The sequence below is a fragment of the Amia ocellicauda genome, chromosome 21 (assembly GCF_036373705.1).
Source record: "Amia ocellicauda isolate fAmiCal2 chromosome 21, fAmiCal2.hap1, whole genome shotgun sequence".
NCBI lineage: Eukaryota > Metazoa > Chordata > Actinopteri > Amiiformes > Amiidae > Amia > Amia ocellicauda.
In genome coordinates, this window is record NC_089870.1 from 16,395,045 (window position 1) to 16,413,509 (window position 18,465).

Sequence of the window (18,465 nt, forward strand, 5' to 3'; positions counted from 1 at the left end):
AAAAATAATAAATAAAAGGGGCACTGGGCAGTTCAAAGACAGCTACGTTACTAGTGTAGTGTAGAGACAGCAGGGTTTGGGATACAGTGCCTACAAGGACAGATATTTTCATCTTTGTCTTGAGCAGTGAAAGTATCTTGCATCTGCCCATGAAGACCTGTGGCACTGAGGCCAGTTGTAGAGTCAGTTAGTCTCCCCGGGGAGCTGGATTAAAGCCTGACGTGACTCCACACTGGAGTCCCCTCGTCTGGAGCCAAATGTTCAAGTTCATATCTGGCTCCCACAGGACACGCTCCATATGCTTTCTGCAAGCCGGCGCACAGACACGCTTCTCCACTCACGCAATCTGAGCTGGCTACTCCCGCCAAGAGGGGAATAGAAAAAAGAAAAGAAAAAAAGCTTCTGTAATTGGTTGAAATCAAGGGATCCACTTATCATCTCCCACTTGCCACTTTAACGTCTCGAAACAGTAGGCGGCAGTCAAAGAATGGGGTAGAATAAATCGAAAATAAAATACAAATGTAAATCAAACTAAAACCTCATTTCCCTGCTCCGAATCAGCAGCGAAACAGTGGCTGAAAAGTGACTGATTTGTAGTTGCAACCGGCCTTGTGACCGAGTCCCTGACTGCACATCAAACTCTTAAACATGACAAAGCTTGCTCTTTCTGACTAGAGGAAGCCATTGATTTTTCTTCCATTTCACCATCAATCTGTTGGGGTAAAAAAAAAAAAGAGACAGACAGCCAGAGATGCGATTTGTAGCTCTTGACTGCTGGCGCAAAGAGTGATTTGCTCGGCTCTCAACACTCAGTGAAGGGGGTCCGTACTCCCACCCACAAACTACAAGATTAACTGCATGGGACCTATTGATTAAACTCCCATAACCTCATTAGTCTTTTCTTGGGAAAAGTAATTTGGGAACAGTGGTTATATTTTCTTTTATTAAACTGTAACATATTTGTTTTCCATGAATGTGGAGTGTTTTTTTCCTCATGAAAAGTAGAAAGTAAGCTTCCCAAGCATGTGCAGTTATTGTGTGAATTCCCATACTTATATTTAATGTTTAAGCACAAACTAGAGATGCACATTTTGATCTTAGTCATTTGTAAGGAAATAGGATGCTAAAAAAATTGACATGCAGAATATATGACAAAATAATAAACAAGGCATTTCAATTCAGATCATCATACTGAAATGCAACATTACTCTATGAGTTAAGGATAGTTCAATGTAAAAATAAAGTCCTTTAATCCACATAAGAGTGAATCTTAATGATGTTACTTTGTTACCTAATTATCAATTAGGTGGGTTGTAGGATATTTATCTTAATAATGAAAGCATGAAATGTTGACTCAACCTGTATTTGTCTACACCAGGGGTTTTCAAACCAGTCGTGGAGTATCCCCTGCCCTGCTGGTTTTTCTTCCAACCTAGGTCGTAATTGCTTAATTGAATTGTGTATTGCTTTGTTAGGTCAATTAAGTAATTATGACCTCAGCTGGAACAAAAACCAGCAAGGGGGGCTAAAACCTCTGGTCTACACTAAGACAAGACAGGCAAGTTTGCCACAATTTTTTATGTTGCATCAGATTGGCACAAAGAAGAGCTCCACTCAAAACTTGTGTGAACTATAAACCCATGACACATTGGGGTATTTTTCTACAATAGGCAGAGGTGTGCATTTCCAGACCTTAAAAAGAGTTCACAATACAGATGTGAGCAGCACCTGCTAGTGCTGGAAAGCTCAGTTAGCATTTTAATGCCATGAGAAAGCCTTCTCCTTTTTGTCACCTCTGACACAGGAACAATAATTTGTGACAGAGCTGCCAGTTTGTGTGGAGCGATCATTAGGTGCTGTATGCACAACAGCAGTCTCTCCATGCTCCTGCTGGCTGACCTCAGCTGCTGTTTATTTCTTATTTAAGTACTACAATGTAGTCTACTTGGTAAACAAAATAGTATCAGGCACAGAATTGATTTGTATATTTCTTTAATACACACTTTCAAATAACACAAACTAAGACGTCTCCTACATTGTATTCAGCATTATGCACACACATAGATGGCATTATCCGGCACAGTGCCATTTCAGACTGTCTGTGGTATTTTATATTCGAAGACGCTCACCCTTCTATTGTTTATTCCAATATTAATGCAGCAGACGAACCCTAGACTGTCCAGATCCTAGTCCAACTCAAATCATACTGTTACCTTCTGCAATACAAGAAAAGATAACTCAGATTAGGGTTTTTACATTTTTATTGACATTATGCATGTTGCATGTTTTTATACACTAGTTCCAGTTAAAGGTAAGTCATGACTTATTTGATCATTAAAATACAGGTACAAAACATCCAAACTAAAAAGAAATAACACATTTTCTAAAAGCTCTTTGTGCAAAGCATTTTGTTTTTAAACACCTGAGTGTTAGTGTTCCATTATACCAGTGAACATTTTAAGGTGACGGTAAGAGATCCAGATCCCTCTCTCTCTCTCTCTCTCCCCTCACTCGCCGTTTTAGTGAAATCCCACTTGCACTACATCATCAATCTGTGATGCAACGAAGCCAGACCTCAGCCCTCGATCAAGGGGATATGATGGATTTAATCCAGCTCTGAAACTATGAAAATAATCAACATATACGTCTTTTAAGCCAAAGCATTTGAGATCTGTGAAAACAGCTCACAGTGGTATTTCTGTAACTCAATCTAGTATGTATTAAATTTAGACATTCTCTAAGTCATCGAGGCACTCTGCTATTGGACATATAATATTTTATTCTTAAATTTTACTTATATTTTTGTTTCTGTTATGCATAATAAGGAACAAATAATACATTTGTTTTTTTGTTATTTTATACTAACCTGACACCTGTATCTATCAACTAATTATTATTTATTAGTAGTAGTATTGTTGTTATATTGCATGTTTAAGAGTCACAGCCTAATATGTTGTAATGTCATACAGATAGCTGCCCAATACATCATGAAACCCTATTTACAACAATGAACAAGATAAATTTGCAAAACAATAGGAAGTTGTATAGCAGTAAATAATACATATTTAAAACAAAACTGCACCTGGAGTAAAGTCCACTTGAACTGTAAAAACAAAACAATTTATTCCCTTTAATCTTTGGTCCAAATTTCAGCTTTAAAGGGAAAAGGATTGATTTATCAAGGTATTTCTGAGTAAACTGCACTGCGCTTTAAAATGAAAACAATTTGATTCATCCAGTTGAGATCTCAAAAGTGTGTGGTAAATTAAAGAGAATTACAATTTTAGCGATATTTGTGCAAATTAAACATCCTTGATAATTCTGGTCCTTAGTCTGCATCCTTTTTTTTACCTGTAGCTGTAGCTATTGAACAAATGTATCTACAATCCACGAATACTGGAATGCTCTGATGCAAAGAGTCGTTTTTAACTTATCCTGGTCACACTGAAACATTCAGAAACAAGATAATCATACAAATCCATAATCATTCCCAGATATGTACAGGAGTATTCTTCTGACAGGCACACCACGTAGGGTGTTTTTAAGCAAGCATTCATTAAAGCATTCAATTTAATGGTACACAAAATCCGCAAGAATACAGCCTCTTTAAAGTCCCAGTAACAAATAACACTTAAACAATATAAATCAATTACCTCCAAAGCAATTGGTTTATTAAATCATCTTTAATTGAATGTGCAGATCGATTTTCATTCTGTTTGTGATTATTTTGAATAAACTCATAACATCACTGAATTAAACCGAAGCCTGTCATAATAACCTATATTGGTACTCTTAATAGTTTGCATTTATTAGAGGTTATGGGATCATTTACATTGTCGTGGAGACTGTAAATGACTGGATTCCAGCACCAATGTTTTCAGATGAGAATTAAAACATGAATAGATCTTTTATATCTACGCTAATACTGGACTATATTTAACACTGAATAATGCATACTGCAAGCTTTCAAGGTGGGGAACATTCTTAATTTAATAGTTTGTATCGCCATTGCAATTATGCATGCTTTCATAGCTAAAATTATAAAGATAACAACTAACAAGATATGATTGTGCTAAATTTGCACCACATGGAATAGCTGCCTAAGGACCCGGACATCAAATCTGGGTCTAATAAAAAGTATTACAAAGCACAAGTATTAGCCCCCCTTGACTTAGTAATTGGTAGTCTGTGCAGCACAATGTCTCTGATTTGACCAGTGAACGGTACACCCAGGATTCCAGTTCTGTACTTAATGTATTATTTCTCAAGAATCAACAGGAATGACGTTTCAGACTACTGGACGGATTAGTCTGTTTTGGCGGTGAGGAATACTATGTACATAGTAAGTGCAAATGTACTAAATCTTGAGCGTTAATCCACACTTCAACAACATTTTTCTTCTTCTTCATCTGCGGAACAAGGCAAAGTTACTTCCTGAAAAAAATGTAAAGCTGCCAAAATAGTTCTGAAGGCTTAATGAGTTCACATTGTTTATGATAGCACCTTCATATTAACTTTCATGTAGATAACCAATTGTCGTCAAAGGAAGACAAGCTGTACACCTTTTAAAAGACACCAAATAACTATTTATGAAGGATGAAAACTGGTGTGTTATGCCATGTAATGATAATGAAATTAAATGGATATGGTACAAATTAAAACCTGAATGCTTTCATAAAAAAATAGAATCTAAGGTGATGCACAGCAATCAAGCAAGCAGGTTTCCAGGAAAAGCTGTGCAACATGTAAACACGTATGTGCGCTGCATATCGTTTGTTCTCCAAAGCAAATTCGATTTAAATAAATACATGAATAAATAAATAAACCAGGCTGTGTGACCTTTGACCGAGTAGGCATTCTGCTCGTACATGGTGCAGGCAAACGCTCTCCCAAGTTCACGTCGAGTTTATGACTACATTATCTTTCTTTGTCACTGGGTCATTTGAAGCACCTACACTATGGGTTATGGTGTGGGCATCACTCAGTCATGCTCTCCTCGGTGCCTTTGTCAGGTGATTGCTGCTCTAAAAAGGAAAACAGATCAATACATCTCTTCTGCCCCTGACAGGTAATCCTTACAGGGGATGAAATATGAGCTTTATCAGGCCGCTGGATTTCTTAACTGTAACAGGGCAATTGACTGCACCCATGTGACGCTCTCCCGACTTCCTGCGCGATTCTGGCAATTGGAAATCCATCCTGTGCATATGCAGGTGGTGCCGGGCCAATAGAGTCATCACCGCCGCGACTGCTAATTACCGCGGGGAGAGGCAAGGCTCCTGGAGGTTGTAGTGTCGGAGGGCAGCTCGAGTACACCTGGCTGGGGGCTCTCTCTGACTGTAAATACCTGGGCCCCGGGGCTCTCGAGAAGCCGCTGCTGCCTCCTCTGCACTCCTACAAGGCTGAGCTACTTGTTATGCAGATTGTAGGGATTGAACTGGGAGATAAGGCTGGACACTGAGAGAGCAAAAGCCTACTTGTCCATTTTCTACATAGATAACAGGGTGGTAAATGTAAACCATTATGTATATGCTCCATCTACAATGCTTCTGAAATATCAAAGTATATATTCCAGATAGATTATAACTGCACCCATGTTTCTATTATTCTTATTTATTCATTTGGCAGACACCCTTATCCAAGGCGACTTAGGTTTAGTATCTCCCTGCTTGCTTTGATTGTCTATCCTGTATTGTTGGTGCCACTGTGATGATTGACGGACCTTTTCTCTGCTGCTTCACACAGCCTGATTTTCAGAAAATAATTATAAACATATGCATATACTATTATCAAGGTAACATTAACCAATCCGATACGGTCTTATTCCTTCTCATAGCCAGTTTCTCTCTTTGTAACCCCTGCACAGGTCGTCCAATCTATCCTCCAATCCAACAGCAACAGAAATACATGATAGATAATGTTCGATAATTGAGGCCACATGTATTTGTGTATTTGTTCCCAATAACTTTGCCAGAATTAATAGCAAAATCTTTAAAAACCCTTAGATAAACCTTTGTTGATTCTGGATGCTTACAAATTATGAACCCCAAAAAAATCTGAATTACAATAAATACTGCTTTTGGATGATTTATGAGCTGGACTGTATATCCAGAATACTTTAACAGATATAAGGAAAAGACTGAAATGACACGGGGAAGTGAATATAAACTCTCCGTAGAACATAACATTTTTTTTTTTATAAAAAAATTATAATTTCTCTAACGTTGGAATATATATTTTCTACTATTTGCTCAAATTGGCTTTAATGTTTGAAATTTAAATAGGTAGACTGGGGAAAAGGAGGACCCCTAAGGGGGCAAAAACACAAAGTGCTTCTATTGTGCTAATGAGCAGCTTTATAGTGTGTACATTTTTTTTTTTTTTTAAATCAATGCTAATACTGCCCCCCCCCCCCAAAAAAGAGATTCTCCTCTTTGTGAGGTTCATTTTTTGGGAGTCCATCTATTAACAAAAACAGCAGGAGGCGATGAAGCCTTCTGATGCTATCAGTTCTGTTCGCCGTTTGGCTGGGGCTCCCGTTTGTTTACCAGGCCCATCTTTAAAGCTCTGCAACATCATTTCCACCCCCCCGCTGACAGAGGTATGGTGTTAAAATAGGGATTGTTAGGAGGGGGATTCAAGACTGTGTCGAACATTTTGAAGTCCTGAGCCACAAAGACGAGACACAGGCTTAGATGGCAGTTCTGTAAAACTTCCTCACCGCTTAAGAGGATGAATGTGAAGTGATTAGCAGGCCTGATTGCATTAACATTTTTTTTTTTCTGAGGCCGTACGAGGAAAATAAAAAAATCTGCCGCAGCACGGCCTATGAAGAGCTGCAAATTGATTCCCTGGGTTTACTAATTGTACTGCTCTTCCTTATTTTCATATGTGATTTAAAAACCCGGAAAAACATTTCTTCTCCCTCTCTCCGTTTCCCGTCTACTTGCGGCTGAAGTTCAAGTGACACCGTGCTTCCGAGAGGCGTCTGGAGAGGCGTCTGGGGGAAGTTTTAGTTCAAGTCCTCTTCTTGCTCCCTCTGCGAGTTAAAGAAGTTCCCCGGCTTGATGAAGTCCTGTTTCTCGGACGGCAGGGGTCCCCCTCCTTCTCCTCTGGTCGACTCCATGGTGAGGGAGCTGGTGTCGTTCCCAGGGCTCTCCGTCGCCTCCCCCAGGCTGTCCTCGTGGAATGGAGTACAGGCTACAGAGGAGACAGACACACATCAGCCCGAACCCATTCATTGCAGGCTTTGCTGCAATTCTGTGTGGGACAAACACACATTTCCCAGCATGCACTATGATATCCATTCCCCGAACAAACTGCCAATTCCTGCCTGCCACCTTAATTTAATTAAATTAGATTAAGGGAATTCCAATTTCCCACTTCTCTACAGGAAGTGTTTTTATAATCTCCTGATATTCTTCTTTTCCGTTTCCAAATAGTCCTGTATGACTTATTTTATTCTCAGTTCCCAGTTTTTGTTCCTGTTTCCCCAAAGGTTGCTCTTGGGGGGAGAAAACTGCCAAAGCAGAATAGTAAATAGAGTAAAGGGATTTATTATAAAGAGGGGTAATAAAGTTTATTATTGTTGTTGCCCCCTTGAAATATAAGAGCTGCACAATACTTGGCTTCTACCTTCATTCATTTGTTAATAATGAAACACTTTTTCCTTCAGCTTTGAAGTTGTCAAGTATTTCAAACATAAACACAGCAATTAACATAAAGCCACCAACTAAATGAATTTAAATAAATAAATAAATTAAACTGTCTGGGGGGGGAAACAACAACAACCTATGTGCTCATATTTCCACACAACTAGATCCTTTAAACAAGTAAGGGTTGTCAGTTCTCATAATTAAAGGCCTGTGTTGCCGGCTGCAAAAAGACATTTTACAAAAAAGAAAGCACATCAGAGGCCATTAGAAGAAGGTAAGGGTATAATTTATCGTCCATTCTTTGGAAACAAATATTTGTCGCTAACTATTTGAGTTTGTGAAGGCTGCTCATACACAACAAGTTGAAATATGCACTGCATCAAGAAAACAAGGCAGAGGGACACATACAGGCTTGGTGCTCAGAGATCGTAGGGACTGAATCTCAAAGGATTACGCATTACAGCAGTCATCTGTGGGTCCCTGTGCCATTTTCCATTATAGCCACACGTTCTTCTTTCCAGATGACTTACCTTATGAACTGATCCGGGAGGGAGAATAAATTATTAATATTTCTTGAGGGACTGATGGTTAACTGTGGTCGTTTTAAACCCAAACTCAATTATCTTGGGTTAAACACATTCCAGTTATGAATCTAGACCTATCGCTACATGACCCGGACAGCTAGCATTCAAATCAATTAAGATTGAACATACATAAGACTTTCAAATACTTCATTTTCTTATACATAAAATTAAGTCTTAGTTTTCTACTAAGTTCCTCTAATCTAGAAACAGGTATAGTAAAACAATTAGTCTCGAATTAACCGTATTCTCCAAAATTCTCATGCAGCCTAAAATGATGAGTAAATCTCTGAGGTAGATGAATTTCTATCCTCAAAACATTCTCTCTGTATATTAAATAAATGCAAACCATTTAAAAAATCAATATGTATATGTGTTTATGTGTGTCCCTCTCTAGATGATTATTTTGAGTTATTAAATTATAATTATTTTAATTAGGATTATCACTAACGGGCACTAAAAGTAATCCAGCGGTAAGCTCTGGTCTTTGACAAGGAACCTTTCAGATTTCCTCGTATAAGCTTCAGCCCTGGTCTTGGTAAAATCAGGACTAGACTTTATTCGGGAGCCATACGAAGGGGAACCCATTCGGAAGGAGGAAGTAAAAACCATATCAGATACATGGACAGCCTACTTCACCACACTGCTTTTGTGTTTTGTTTCCGTCTTTTCCTCCCCTCTTTGAAATGCAGATAAACCCCAAAGTTCAGCTGTCTTTATTAATGCGCTGCCCGCGTCCCCCACGCCCCTTTCTAAAAGTTTCCGTAGTTGCACTTGCAGGAGCTGTGGCTTCTGAAGGACAATCAGAGGGAGCGGGAGAGGGTGAAATTTTGCGGTGGGCTGCAGTTCTGTCAGCAGAACTGATTGCTGAAATGTGCCGTTATTCGTCTTGTGCTGCCATGTGGCCCTCAAGCTGGCGCCTCGGATAATGAGAGAGGGCCGGCCCACCGGGGAATAACCAAGAGGACCAGACGCAGGTGATCTGTCACCGACCTGGCCACTGTAGCAAGCAAAGGTAGAACATTTTAAAAATGGGTCTACCAAAACTGCCTGCGCGAGGAGGAGGAGGAGGAGTTACTGAACAGGACGATCATTCCCCAAATAAAAAGAGGAAAGATACAACAGTACGAAATCAGCTTTTTTCCATTTATTTAGCCATTCCGATTGGTGTGAACATTTCGAATTGCACTTTAATTGCCCTCATGGGCTTTTCATTGCAGATATTGTTTCTTAAAAAACAAAACAAAAAATAACTGGATAACCCTGAAACATGTGTTACAAACTGGCAGGATCAGGTTTAAATTCCTGAATTTTGCTACAGATTGATTAACTGAAAACCCAGAAACTACAATTGCAGGTGCTGTCGTTATTGTTATTATTATTATTATTATTAATTCATGCAGTCGAGGCCTTCTCCAAGATAACTTACAAAGGAAATGGTACATGAACAAGCCAGTCGGATTTTATTTCCTCCAAGTTTAGCGAGCAAGAAATAAAAAGTCACAAAGAACTTGTAACTGTCGGGTTAATCGAAGGAAATGCCAGTTAAACGCTCGTTGTGTGGCCAATTTAATCCAGCACAGCTGAGAGGGCTGCTAATGTAAACAGACGGAGGAATTGATAAGTTCTTCACAGCCCACTTCAACACCAATGGTTCAGCTCCGGCTGGCAAGTGCTAATGGGGTAAAAGAACAAGACTAAACAACAGCTGGGTACAGTTCCAGGGCAGCCAAGTGCTCTCCTCAGGGACAATACCTGTCTGCCCCCCATGCTGGCCACTGGAGAAAAGGCTAAGAGATTTTCACTTTTTATTACAGACCTCACAACTATAGAGGGAAAAAAAGAAAAGAGAAATCAAGCAGCTCTAGTACTGCGGTCTGGGTGTCAACTCCTACATTCAGTCACAACACAATGATTGGGACAATTCCAGTAAACGCCAGCAATGAAAAACAAAGATTTTTTATATGAAGATTTAGCATCAAGCCCAAAAAAAAAAAAAAAAAAAAAAAAGCAAAGTAGTTAAAATACTGAGCTCATCTGAGCTACATAACGACACAAGTTAGCCTGTGGGTACTCTCTCTGTCTTATACTTATATTTCCAAATGCTCAAAATAAATTTGTATTAAACATTTACATACACAACGACTGACATCTTATTACAGATAAGCAATCTGCAGTAAAGTGTTAATACATACTGTCGCTGTTGGTAGGTTTTAATAACACGTCTCTCTTAGCTACCCGAGTGCCCAAAAAGCATTTACATATTCTCCTAACCTTAATGTTGCTGCTTCCTGCATAATAATGTAAACAGAAAGCCAGATGCCATTTATTATGGGGTCAGCTGTCCACTATTCTTTCATTTTTTTAATAATATTAATAATAAGATTAGATTTTCTTGGATCCTGTTAACATTGCTTTTTTGGGTGGAAATGCAAATTCCTCCAAACCACAATAATGCCATGTCTTGTTCTTTTAATGTGAGCTCAAAGCACACGTTCACCACAGTCAAGAATGATCCAAAGCAATGCAAGTTGTTGTTGTCTTATGCACAGAATGACTTTGGCTGACATCCTCCACATGATAAATCACTCAGGACAAAAAAAGAGAGAGAGAGAGAAAAAAAAAAAAAAACAATAGGGAAGACATGGGTCTTCCACGATGCTTTACTGCAAAGGGGGCCCAGAGTGATTTTATTGGCATCTATTCCATAGAAGTAAAATTAGACAGAAGTGAATGCTTCGCTTTTGTATTTTATGATTTGGCCTTTACAAATATGAATGTAAGACCTGTTTGTTTTCCAGGAGGCAGAAGCTCTGTCATCTGCTCTGTATTTGCCATACGGAGAATCGTGATTTTAAGGGACCACTGGCGGATCTTTTTTTAGTTTTATTAGAACTGGTGTGGCACACAGAGGTGAAGGACGGAGTTATGGGCCATTCCATCACTCAGTACAATAAATGAATGCGATCTGTATCCCAGTAAAACATAGGCTGTTTTTAAATTCCACCTCTTTTATCCAAATGAATGATGAACCTCCGTACAGTGCACTGCGCTGTGGTATTAATATACATCAGAGGCCAGCACCCTGCACTAAATCAGGTAACCGCAAGCATTTGTTATTTAAATGACAAACACCACTGGAGGAACGGCAAAGAGAGAGAGAGACTTTTAGCAATGAGGTGGACAAACCAATTCAGTTTTCAATCCTGCAAAGATGCCGAGAGGAACCATCAGGCTAATGAAACACAACAGCGGTGTCATCCCAAACAGACAAAGTGACTGCAGTTATGTGGCATCTTCAATGAAAGTTGTTTTTCTTTACACTTCCCCTAAAACGCCTCGTGCTTTTGCTTAAAATTTAAGGAGAGATTTTATTTCGGCTTCCGTAAATCTCGGGCAAAACAGGGCACGGCAACACAACACAAACATGTAAAAATCACAATGTAGGGAAGCTGTAGTTAGTTAAGTTTTAGTTTGTTACATTAAGCAAACTGTAGAGCATCTCAAGTACTGAACCACCCTTTTTTCAGATAAAAAATGTGACATTAAAAAATCTAGATTTGTCCTTCTCAAGTATCTGAAAAATCAAAATCTTGCAAAATGCATTGAACTTAGCCTCACTTTTGGGGGACAAAGATATGCAACAGAAAATTATATTATCAGCTGTCTTAAGGCATTCCGTCTTAAGACGTTCCCTTGATACTAAAGACACCCACTGTGTGTTAAGAGTGCGTACACTGAAAGCGACTTTCTTTGTCTGACAGTGTTTTTGTTTTTTTACACTCTTGATATCAGGTTGACCTTTGAACCCGTACCTGCTGCAGAACTGGGCACAGCTGTAGTTTTTCTTCTTCTCTTGATGTCTCCAGTACAAAGTAATCCCAGGTGCACGCTTGTCTGCCTGTTAGAGAGAGGGGGGAAAAATACATAATTTCACCTTTTATTCGCAGTTCAATAGGCATATATATCATAAACAGCCTTTGCACTTTTGGTGGGTGCAGATAGAGCAGTAATATAACTGGGCAGCAGATGAGAAATGTTGGGTTTCCTCACCCCAAGGAGGCCAACATTATGCTTAAATGGCACGAGAAACATATGAGTGGGATCAGCACGACAAGTCCTCACAAGGCTTGGGAAAAAAAATAGTTAGTGAATGTTGAAAGCCGGTGATTTAGTTTTCCTCATAATAACAGAAATATCACAGAGCGAGAGGAGGTGGGGAAACCATGCGTCTCTGTCACCTCCGGGCACAGGTGGACAAATTACCTGTTCCTTTGACCCTCCAGGTCACATGTCATAAGTCGCCGTGCTGGGAGGGCGTCTAAGACCCTTGATTACTATGTTGTAAACTTAAGGTCAAGGTTTTCTTTACTGATGGCTGCTGGCGGGGCGCAGGGAAGGAATTGACTGCCGACTAGAGATACACAGCGTGTCTGATGAATTAACTGTGGCTGCAAACACATGGACGGCTCTCACAACAAAGTGCTGTGCTCATCGCCTGACGCTTTCAGCACTAGTGCAATGCCATGATCTGAGACAAAGGTGGGATTTCATACGCACTTTAGAATAACTTAATTAGAGCTGCCACTATTTAGTGCTGCAGGATCACAATGTTGTATATGCTTGTTATCTATCTATCTATTTATCTATCTAAAATGACCACTTTCACCACAAATTAAAATCACACTGTACGAGGAAAAAAATACTGTAAGGAAAAAAATGTTAGGAGTAACTTGAATCTGTGAAGACAAAGGGAACAGATTCCTTTCTTAAAAAATGTCCCAGTTACTTTGCATAGAATGGTGTTTGACAAAAAAAGACATAAAGCTTATAAGCAATCAAAATAAGCCAGGTTTTTCTGCCCACTAAACAAAGACCTTTTTTATATACATTATTGCAATGTATATTCTGTCATAATGTTTATGACTATAAAAATTAGGCTTATATATACAAGTGGAAAAATGTTGGGGAGGCATCCAACAATGGATTGAAATAGGCTGATGATGATGGTATGTTATATGTATATATATATATATATATATATATCCACACATACACACACATATACATATTTAAATACAATAAAAGAAAAGCGTACTTCAGAGGCCTATAAGTGGGTCATCCTGAACACTAACACGGACCTGTCCCAAACACAGAGAGATGATTCTCGTGTCATGCTGTGCTTTTAACAAGCCGAGTTTTCTGTGACCTCAAAACCCGTAAATCAGAGGATGAGGGGGGAGGGGGAGGGGGGAGCAGAGTCTCTATGTTGTATAATCAATAGTTATAAAAATAAATGGCTTGACCGTTATTCTCTCCCTGCTATCCCTCTCTATAATAAAATCCCAGTAATGCATATTTCATTTACTTTTATACTTATTGATTACCTGTACTCCAGTTAGTAAATCACACGGCTATCGATCCCTCAATCGTACCTCTGTCGGACAGCGCATAACCAGCCATTTGCACGGCTGATAAAGAGCTCAGACATTGAACTCCCCACCGTAAATCTTAACAAACTAACTTTTTAATTCCAAAATCGATCGGAATTTAAACACCACATTATTTTACCAAGCATGCCTACAGGATTAAAAGAAATGCCCAGATGTATTTTTTTAATGCTTTAGTCTATCCTTCTGTCTATTGCCTTATTATAGTTGCACCGTGGCTCCACACCACTTTGCATAGTGAATCCCAGTGGTTTCATCCTACCGCTAGTGGCAGCTCTCTCCTCTGCTAAAGCTACTGGACTGAGAAACTAGCTCTGTTGCAGATCCCCATTTATTTATAACCAGGTAGGATTCACTCATCCCCTAGGAGTAAAGACAACTTGCCCCAGTGGAGTCATTTTAAATTTTCATACAGCTGACACAGTCCGTGTAGTGATCACATGGATGATTGAATTCAACAGTATTTAATCCAACCGCGATGTCACTTGCTGTAGCAACAGTCTACAGCTCTTCCCGCAAAAATACATGCAAATCCCTCACTGTCGCTGCGCAGGGTGTTGTAAAACCCTCTGCCAATCACTGATGTCACCTTTTAAAAAGTTCAGACGGTGACAGTGAATCTGCTTGTTTTTATAAGGACAGTTAATCACAGGAAAGGGCCCTCTTGTGTGCTTGGAGTTCGCTGTAAGACACAAACTGAGACTCAAACTACACCTGGGAAGAACATTTCAGGATTTCTGGGGGTGTTTTCTTTCCCCTATGTACTTATCAGAGAAACTGTTTAAGAGACAGCACAAACCGTTTTAAGGTAATTGCTTGAAGAAAGTGTGTGTGGGGGGGAATTAAATTGCTAATGAAAAGATGTAATTATAGATACAAGATTGAATTAAGTATTTAAATTAACAAAATACATTTTTTAACTTCAACTTATCACGGCAAAATGCAAAATGGAAAAAGTGCATTAAAGAATGCAGCATGTGTAGAAAAAGTGGGATCACAGCTCATTCAAAAAGGGTTATGCTCTATATTTTGTAAGTCTATGAGATCCATGCAAAATCCTCAACAACAAAAAAACACCAAGATAAATTTTAAATGTACTGTCCAAAAGCTTGATGCTGTATGTTTAAATATGTTTAATGCTCTGCTGTCAAAGACTTAAAAGGCATCTTTGTTTCAGAGTACAATATTTCAATCAACAGTCTCACACTAAGTCCCAAAACACAGCCTTGACATGGGGGTCAGAAGTAATTCTGGCACCCAAACCCAAAAGCAGATATATCAATTAAATTAGAAATAAAAAACTGTGAAAAATGTATGAGAAAAGAAAATCTCAATCTATTTTCATTAGGCCCACATAACTTTGGGTATGAAAGGGATTTTAAGATGAATAGAGGTATTCAAATGAATCAGAAAGGATTAGAGTCCCTGGAGAGTTCAATCAATGCTTGCAAATCAATAATCAATAGGCCACTCACACCAATATACTAACTGCTGACACATAGATCTCACAATTAAAATGAAACTGAGAAAGGAGTGGCACAGGACTATGATTTATCTAGCTGCACAAATGTCATTTAGAAATAAATAAGTCAATATAGAAACTGGAGTGTATGAGACACAGATGGGAGCGAGTTATGCATTTTAACATCTCGACTACCTCGGTGTATTAGACACAAATCCCAGGACCTGCCTCGTTTTTCACACGGCTACACGGCTCAATAAGAGATTGTCATGTTGTTTTTGGCACCAAATGTGAGTAGTTTGTTTATTACGATGTCTCTAAAAATAAAAATGTAAGTGTATTCTTGTTAAATCCACACAAAGAAGAAAGTATTTTTGTCTTCTATGTTAAAATGTTACCACAAAAAGAGCCTCAAAGTACATACATGTTAAGTACAAAAGTACAAATACTTATTTCCCTCATTAACATGCAAATCAATGTATAACTTTTTTGAAATGCGTTTTTCTGTCTCTCACTGTTAAAATACACCTACCATTACAATTATAGACTGATCATTTCTTTGTCAGTGAGCAAACGTACAAAATCAGCAGGGGATCAAATACTTTTTTCCCTCACTGTATATATATATATATATATATATATATATATATATATAGAACTCTCCAAAACTAGACAATCTCTCACAGCTAGCATCAGTGAATTCACCAGCTTTAATCGTAATATAGTGTCTCCTGTATTTCTAGTGGGGTGGGGGTGCTCATGCTAGGGAAGTCCACACAGTAATAAGCCTAAAAGGGTTTCTGGGAGTTTCTAGAATTACTCATTTTTTGTATATCATGTTGGACCTGAACCTTAGCTCTCAGCTGGATTCCACAATATGTCCTCTGTTGAATTTGGTTTAAAGATTATAATCAAACAGGCTGCTAGGAAAAAGAGGAATTACTCAATCACTCTGGCACGCTCTGTGAACGGGCAAGTTAAAGGTAAGAAGCAGAGAGGGCACCGCCGCCGCTCTCCAGAAGGGGCTGTGCATACCTAAGCTGTAGGAGATAAATTCTGTGGGAACTTCCAGTGGGACACATCAGACATGCAGAGCGTCGAAACCTTCCCCTTCATTTGAGAGTATGATTTATACTTTTTGAAGAACTGCAAAGAGCACTGAATTCCTCTATAAAGGAATTAAGAATATTCCCCAAAGCTTCCCTGTTAAATGAAAGCATAGCACGGATTTGAGAACCTGTTAATAGATATAAATTAGCATTCAGAATGCTTAAAACTTAATCTGAAGAAACCTTTCAGGTGGAGAAGAAAGGGCTATTTTTAAAAGCCGGCTTCTAAAAGTTTTGTCTTTTCTTTTCTGTGTGTATATATATATATATATATATATATATATATACACACACATTTATATATTTTCTTCTTCTTTTTTTGGTCCCCTCTCACGGAAAACATTTTTTTGAGAGATCCCAGGAGAAAACGCTTCAAATAAAATTAAGGATGTATCGCAAAATATGTTTCATGAGCACAGTAAAATTAGGTTTTATTCAGTGAGGTACCATTTAAACTTACAATTGCCACAAAGGGGCAGCCAGATAGCAAATACAAAATATGTATTTCTTTATTTCAAGAGCAGTATTATCTACATGTTTAGAACATAATACTTTGTAAAGACAGACTTGTTGTTCAAGTATACTGTAGAGTATATTCTTCTAAATGAGAAGGCTTGGGGCAATAGAATAAAGATGGCAAGATAAAGCATTACATTCTAATATCAGTGGGTTAATTGGAGTGCCACCAATAGGAGAACGTACTCATAATTTATACCGTTAACAGCACTGAAGCATTTTCCTTTGGATAAGAAATCACAGCGTACGGTAGTGAGCACTGTGGGCAGCGTCAGAGGAGCAGGCATCAGGAGGAGAAAGACACATTCCTTGGATTCTTTGTCCTTGCCGGACTGCTAAATGACATCATCTTGTCATATTTCAAAGGCCCCTCATGAGGCCGACCTGATGAAGGTATCCAGTCGGAGAAAGCAGCGTGGTTTAACTTTACATTGTGCTCTTCAAACACAGGTTTGCTTTCATTAACTCTTGTTCGTGATCACTGAGGTCAGGCAGATGCTGCATCTCCTTCCCTTCTTTGTTCTCATTGTTGAGTCTTGTTTTTGCTCCTCTTTATGAAAAGTCTGACAAAGTTGGATTACTAAAAAATGCTGTTTACTCTTGAACTTGCTCTTGAAACGTACCGCAGTCACATACCGGCTGATATAAGAGGGTTAAACATGAAGACACACACCACAGTTTGGTGTTTCAATTTCGAATGTCTTGGATGTGTTTTTTTTTTTTTTTTTTTTTTTTTTTTTTTTTTACTAAACATGGACACTACAAGCCTTCTCTGACGGAATATGTTCATGATCATAAAGCCGTCTTAATGTTGGTAGTAGCTCAAGAATAAGCTGAGCAGTGAGACGATGCTACGTGAACAGCAGACCTACACTTCTCTATTATTTAATAAGATGCTTTTGTTAGAAATCAGAAGGGCTCAAGAGTTAAATTTATATTCTTGGATGTTTGCTCTGATCATGAAACCAGACTTTATACTCAAAGGGTCACGTCAACTACAGCAAAAGCCGATCAAGCACATATTTTGCAATACAAGGAAATCTACCTGGAGATTAATTTGCAAATTTAAAAGCAAAATTACACTCAAGTCTAATTTTAATTTACTCATTAGTATCTGAAACCCTGGAGACGTTATAATCTAAAAAGTGCCCATTCACTTATTAATTCTTTATTAAACATTTTATCTCACACTTAATTCATTTTGCAGTACATAGAGTTGGATCGGGCAACATGTCAAATCTTTCTATTATAAGATCAGGAGAAATTTTAACAACCTAAAAAAAGGAAAAGATTCTGCACATCATGATTTGCTTTTCATTGGTGTGCATCAGTACTTATTTATGGACTGCATTACCTGGGTCCAATGTTTACAGGCCAATGATGAGAACACACACTGATCAAAGGGGGAAAAGCAATCTGCTAATCTGTCAGTTAATGCCATGCAAAACAGGAGCAGGGGGAGAAGAAGAGAGAGGAGTCACCTGTTTTTACACAGTGCTGAGGAACAACGCCGGTGCGAGCCATCAGACACCATGTCCACCGGATAGAGTGGAGACAGTGGGTTGAACTGGAACACACAGACAAGGCAGACGTTCACCAAAAATACATGAGGTCACAAACTCATTAACTAAAAACACTCAGATACACGTCAAGATTACGATGTCACTAAGTTTTAGCTTGCATGTATATAAT

The 18,465-nt window shown here is 38.7% G+C and overlaps 1 protein-coding gene across 1 annotated transcript in view; it reads right to left on the reverse strand.

Moving 5' to 3' along the window:
• Nucleotides 1-1,975: 1,975 nt before the first annotated feature.
• LOC136716899 (G patch domain-containing protein 2-like) overlaps nucleotides 1,976-18,465 on the reverse strand; it is a 29,286-nt gene continuing 12,796 nt past the window's right edge. Inside the window, exons 8-10 of the mRNA XM_066694316.1 lie at nucleotides 18,255-18,340; nucleotides 12,052-12,137; nucleotides 1,976-7,200 (exon numbers count right to left, since the gene is read on the reverse strand). Coding sequence (XP_066550413.1) covers nucleotides 7,013-7,200; nucleotides 12,052-12,137; nucleotides 18,255-18,340 — 360 coding nt within the window. The 3' untranslated portion in view covers nucleotides 1,976-7,012. The remainder of the gene's footprint in view (nucleotides 7,201-12,051; nucleotides 12,138-18,254; nucleotides 18,341-18,465) is intronic.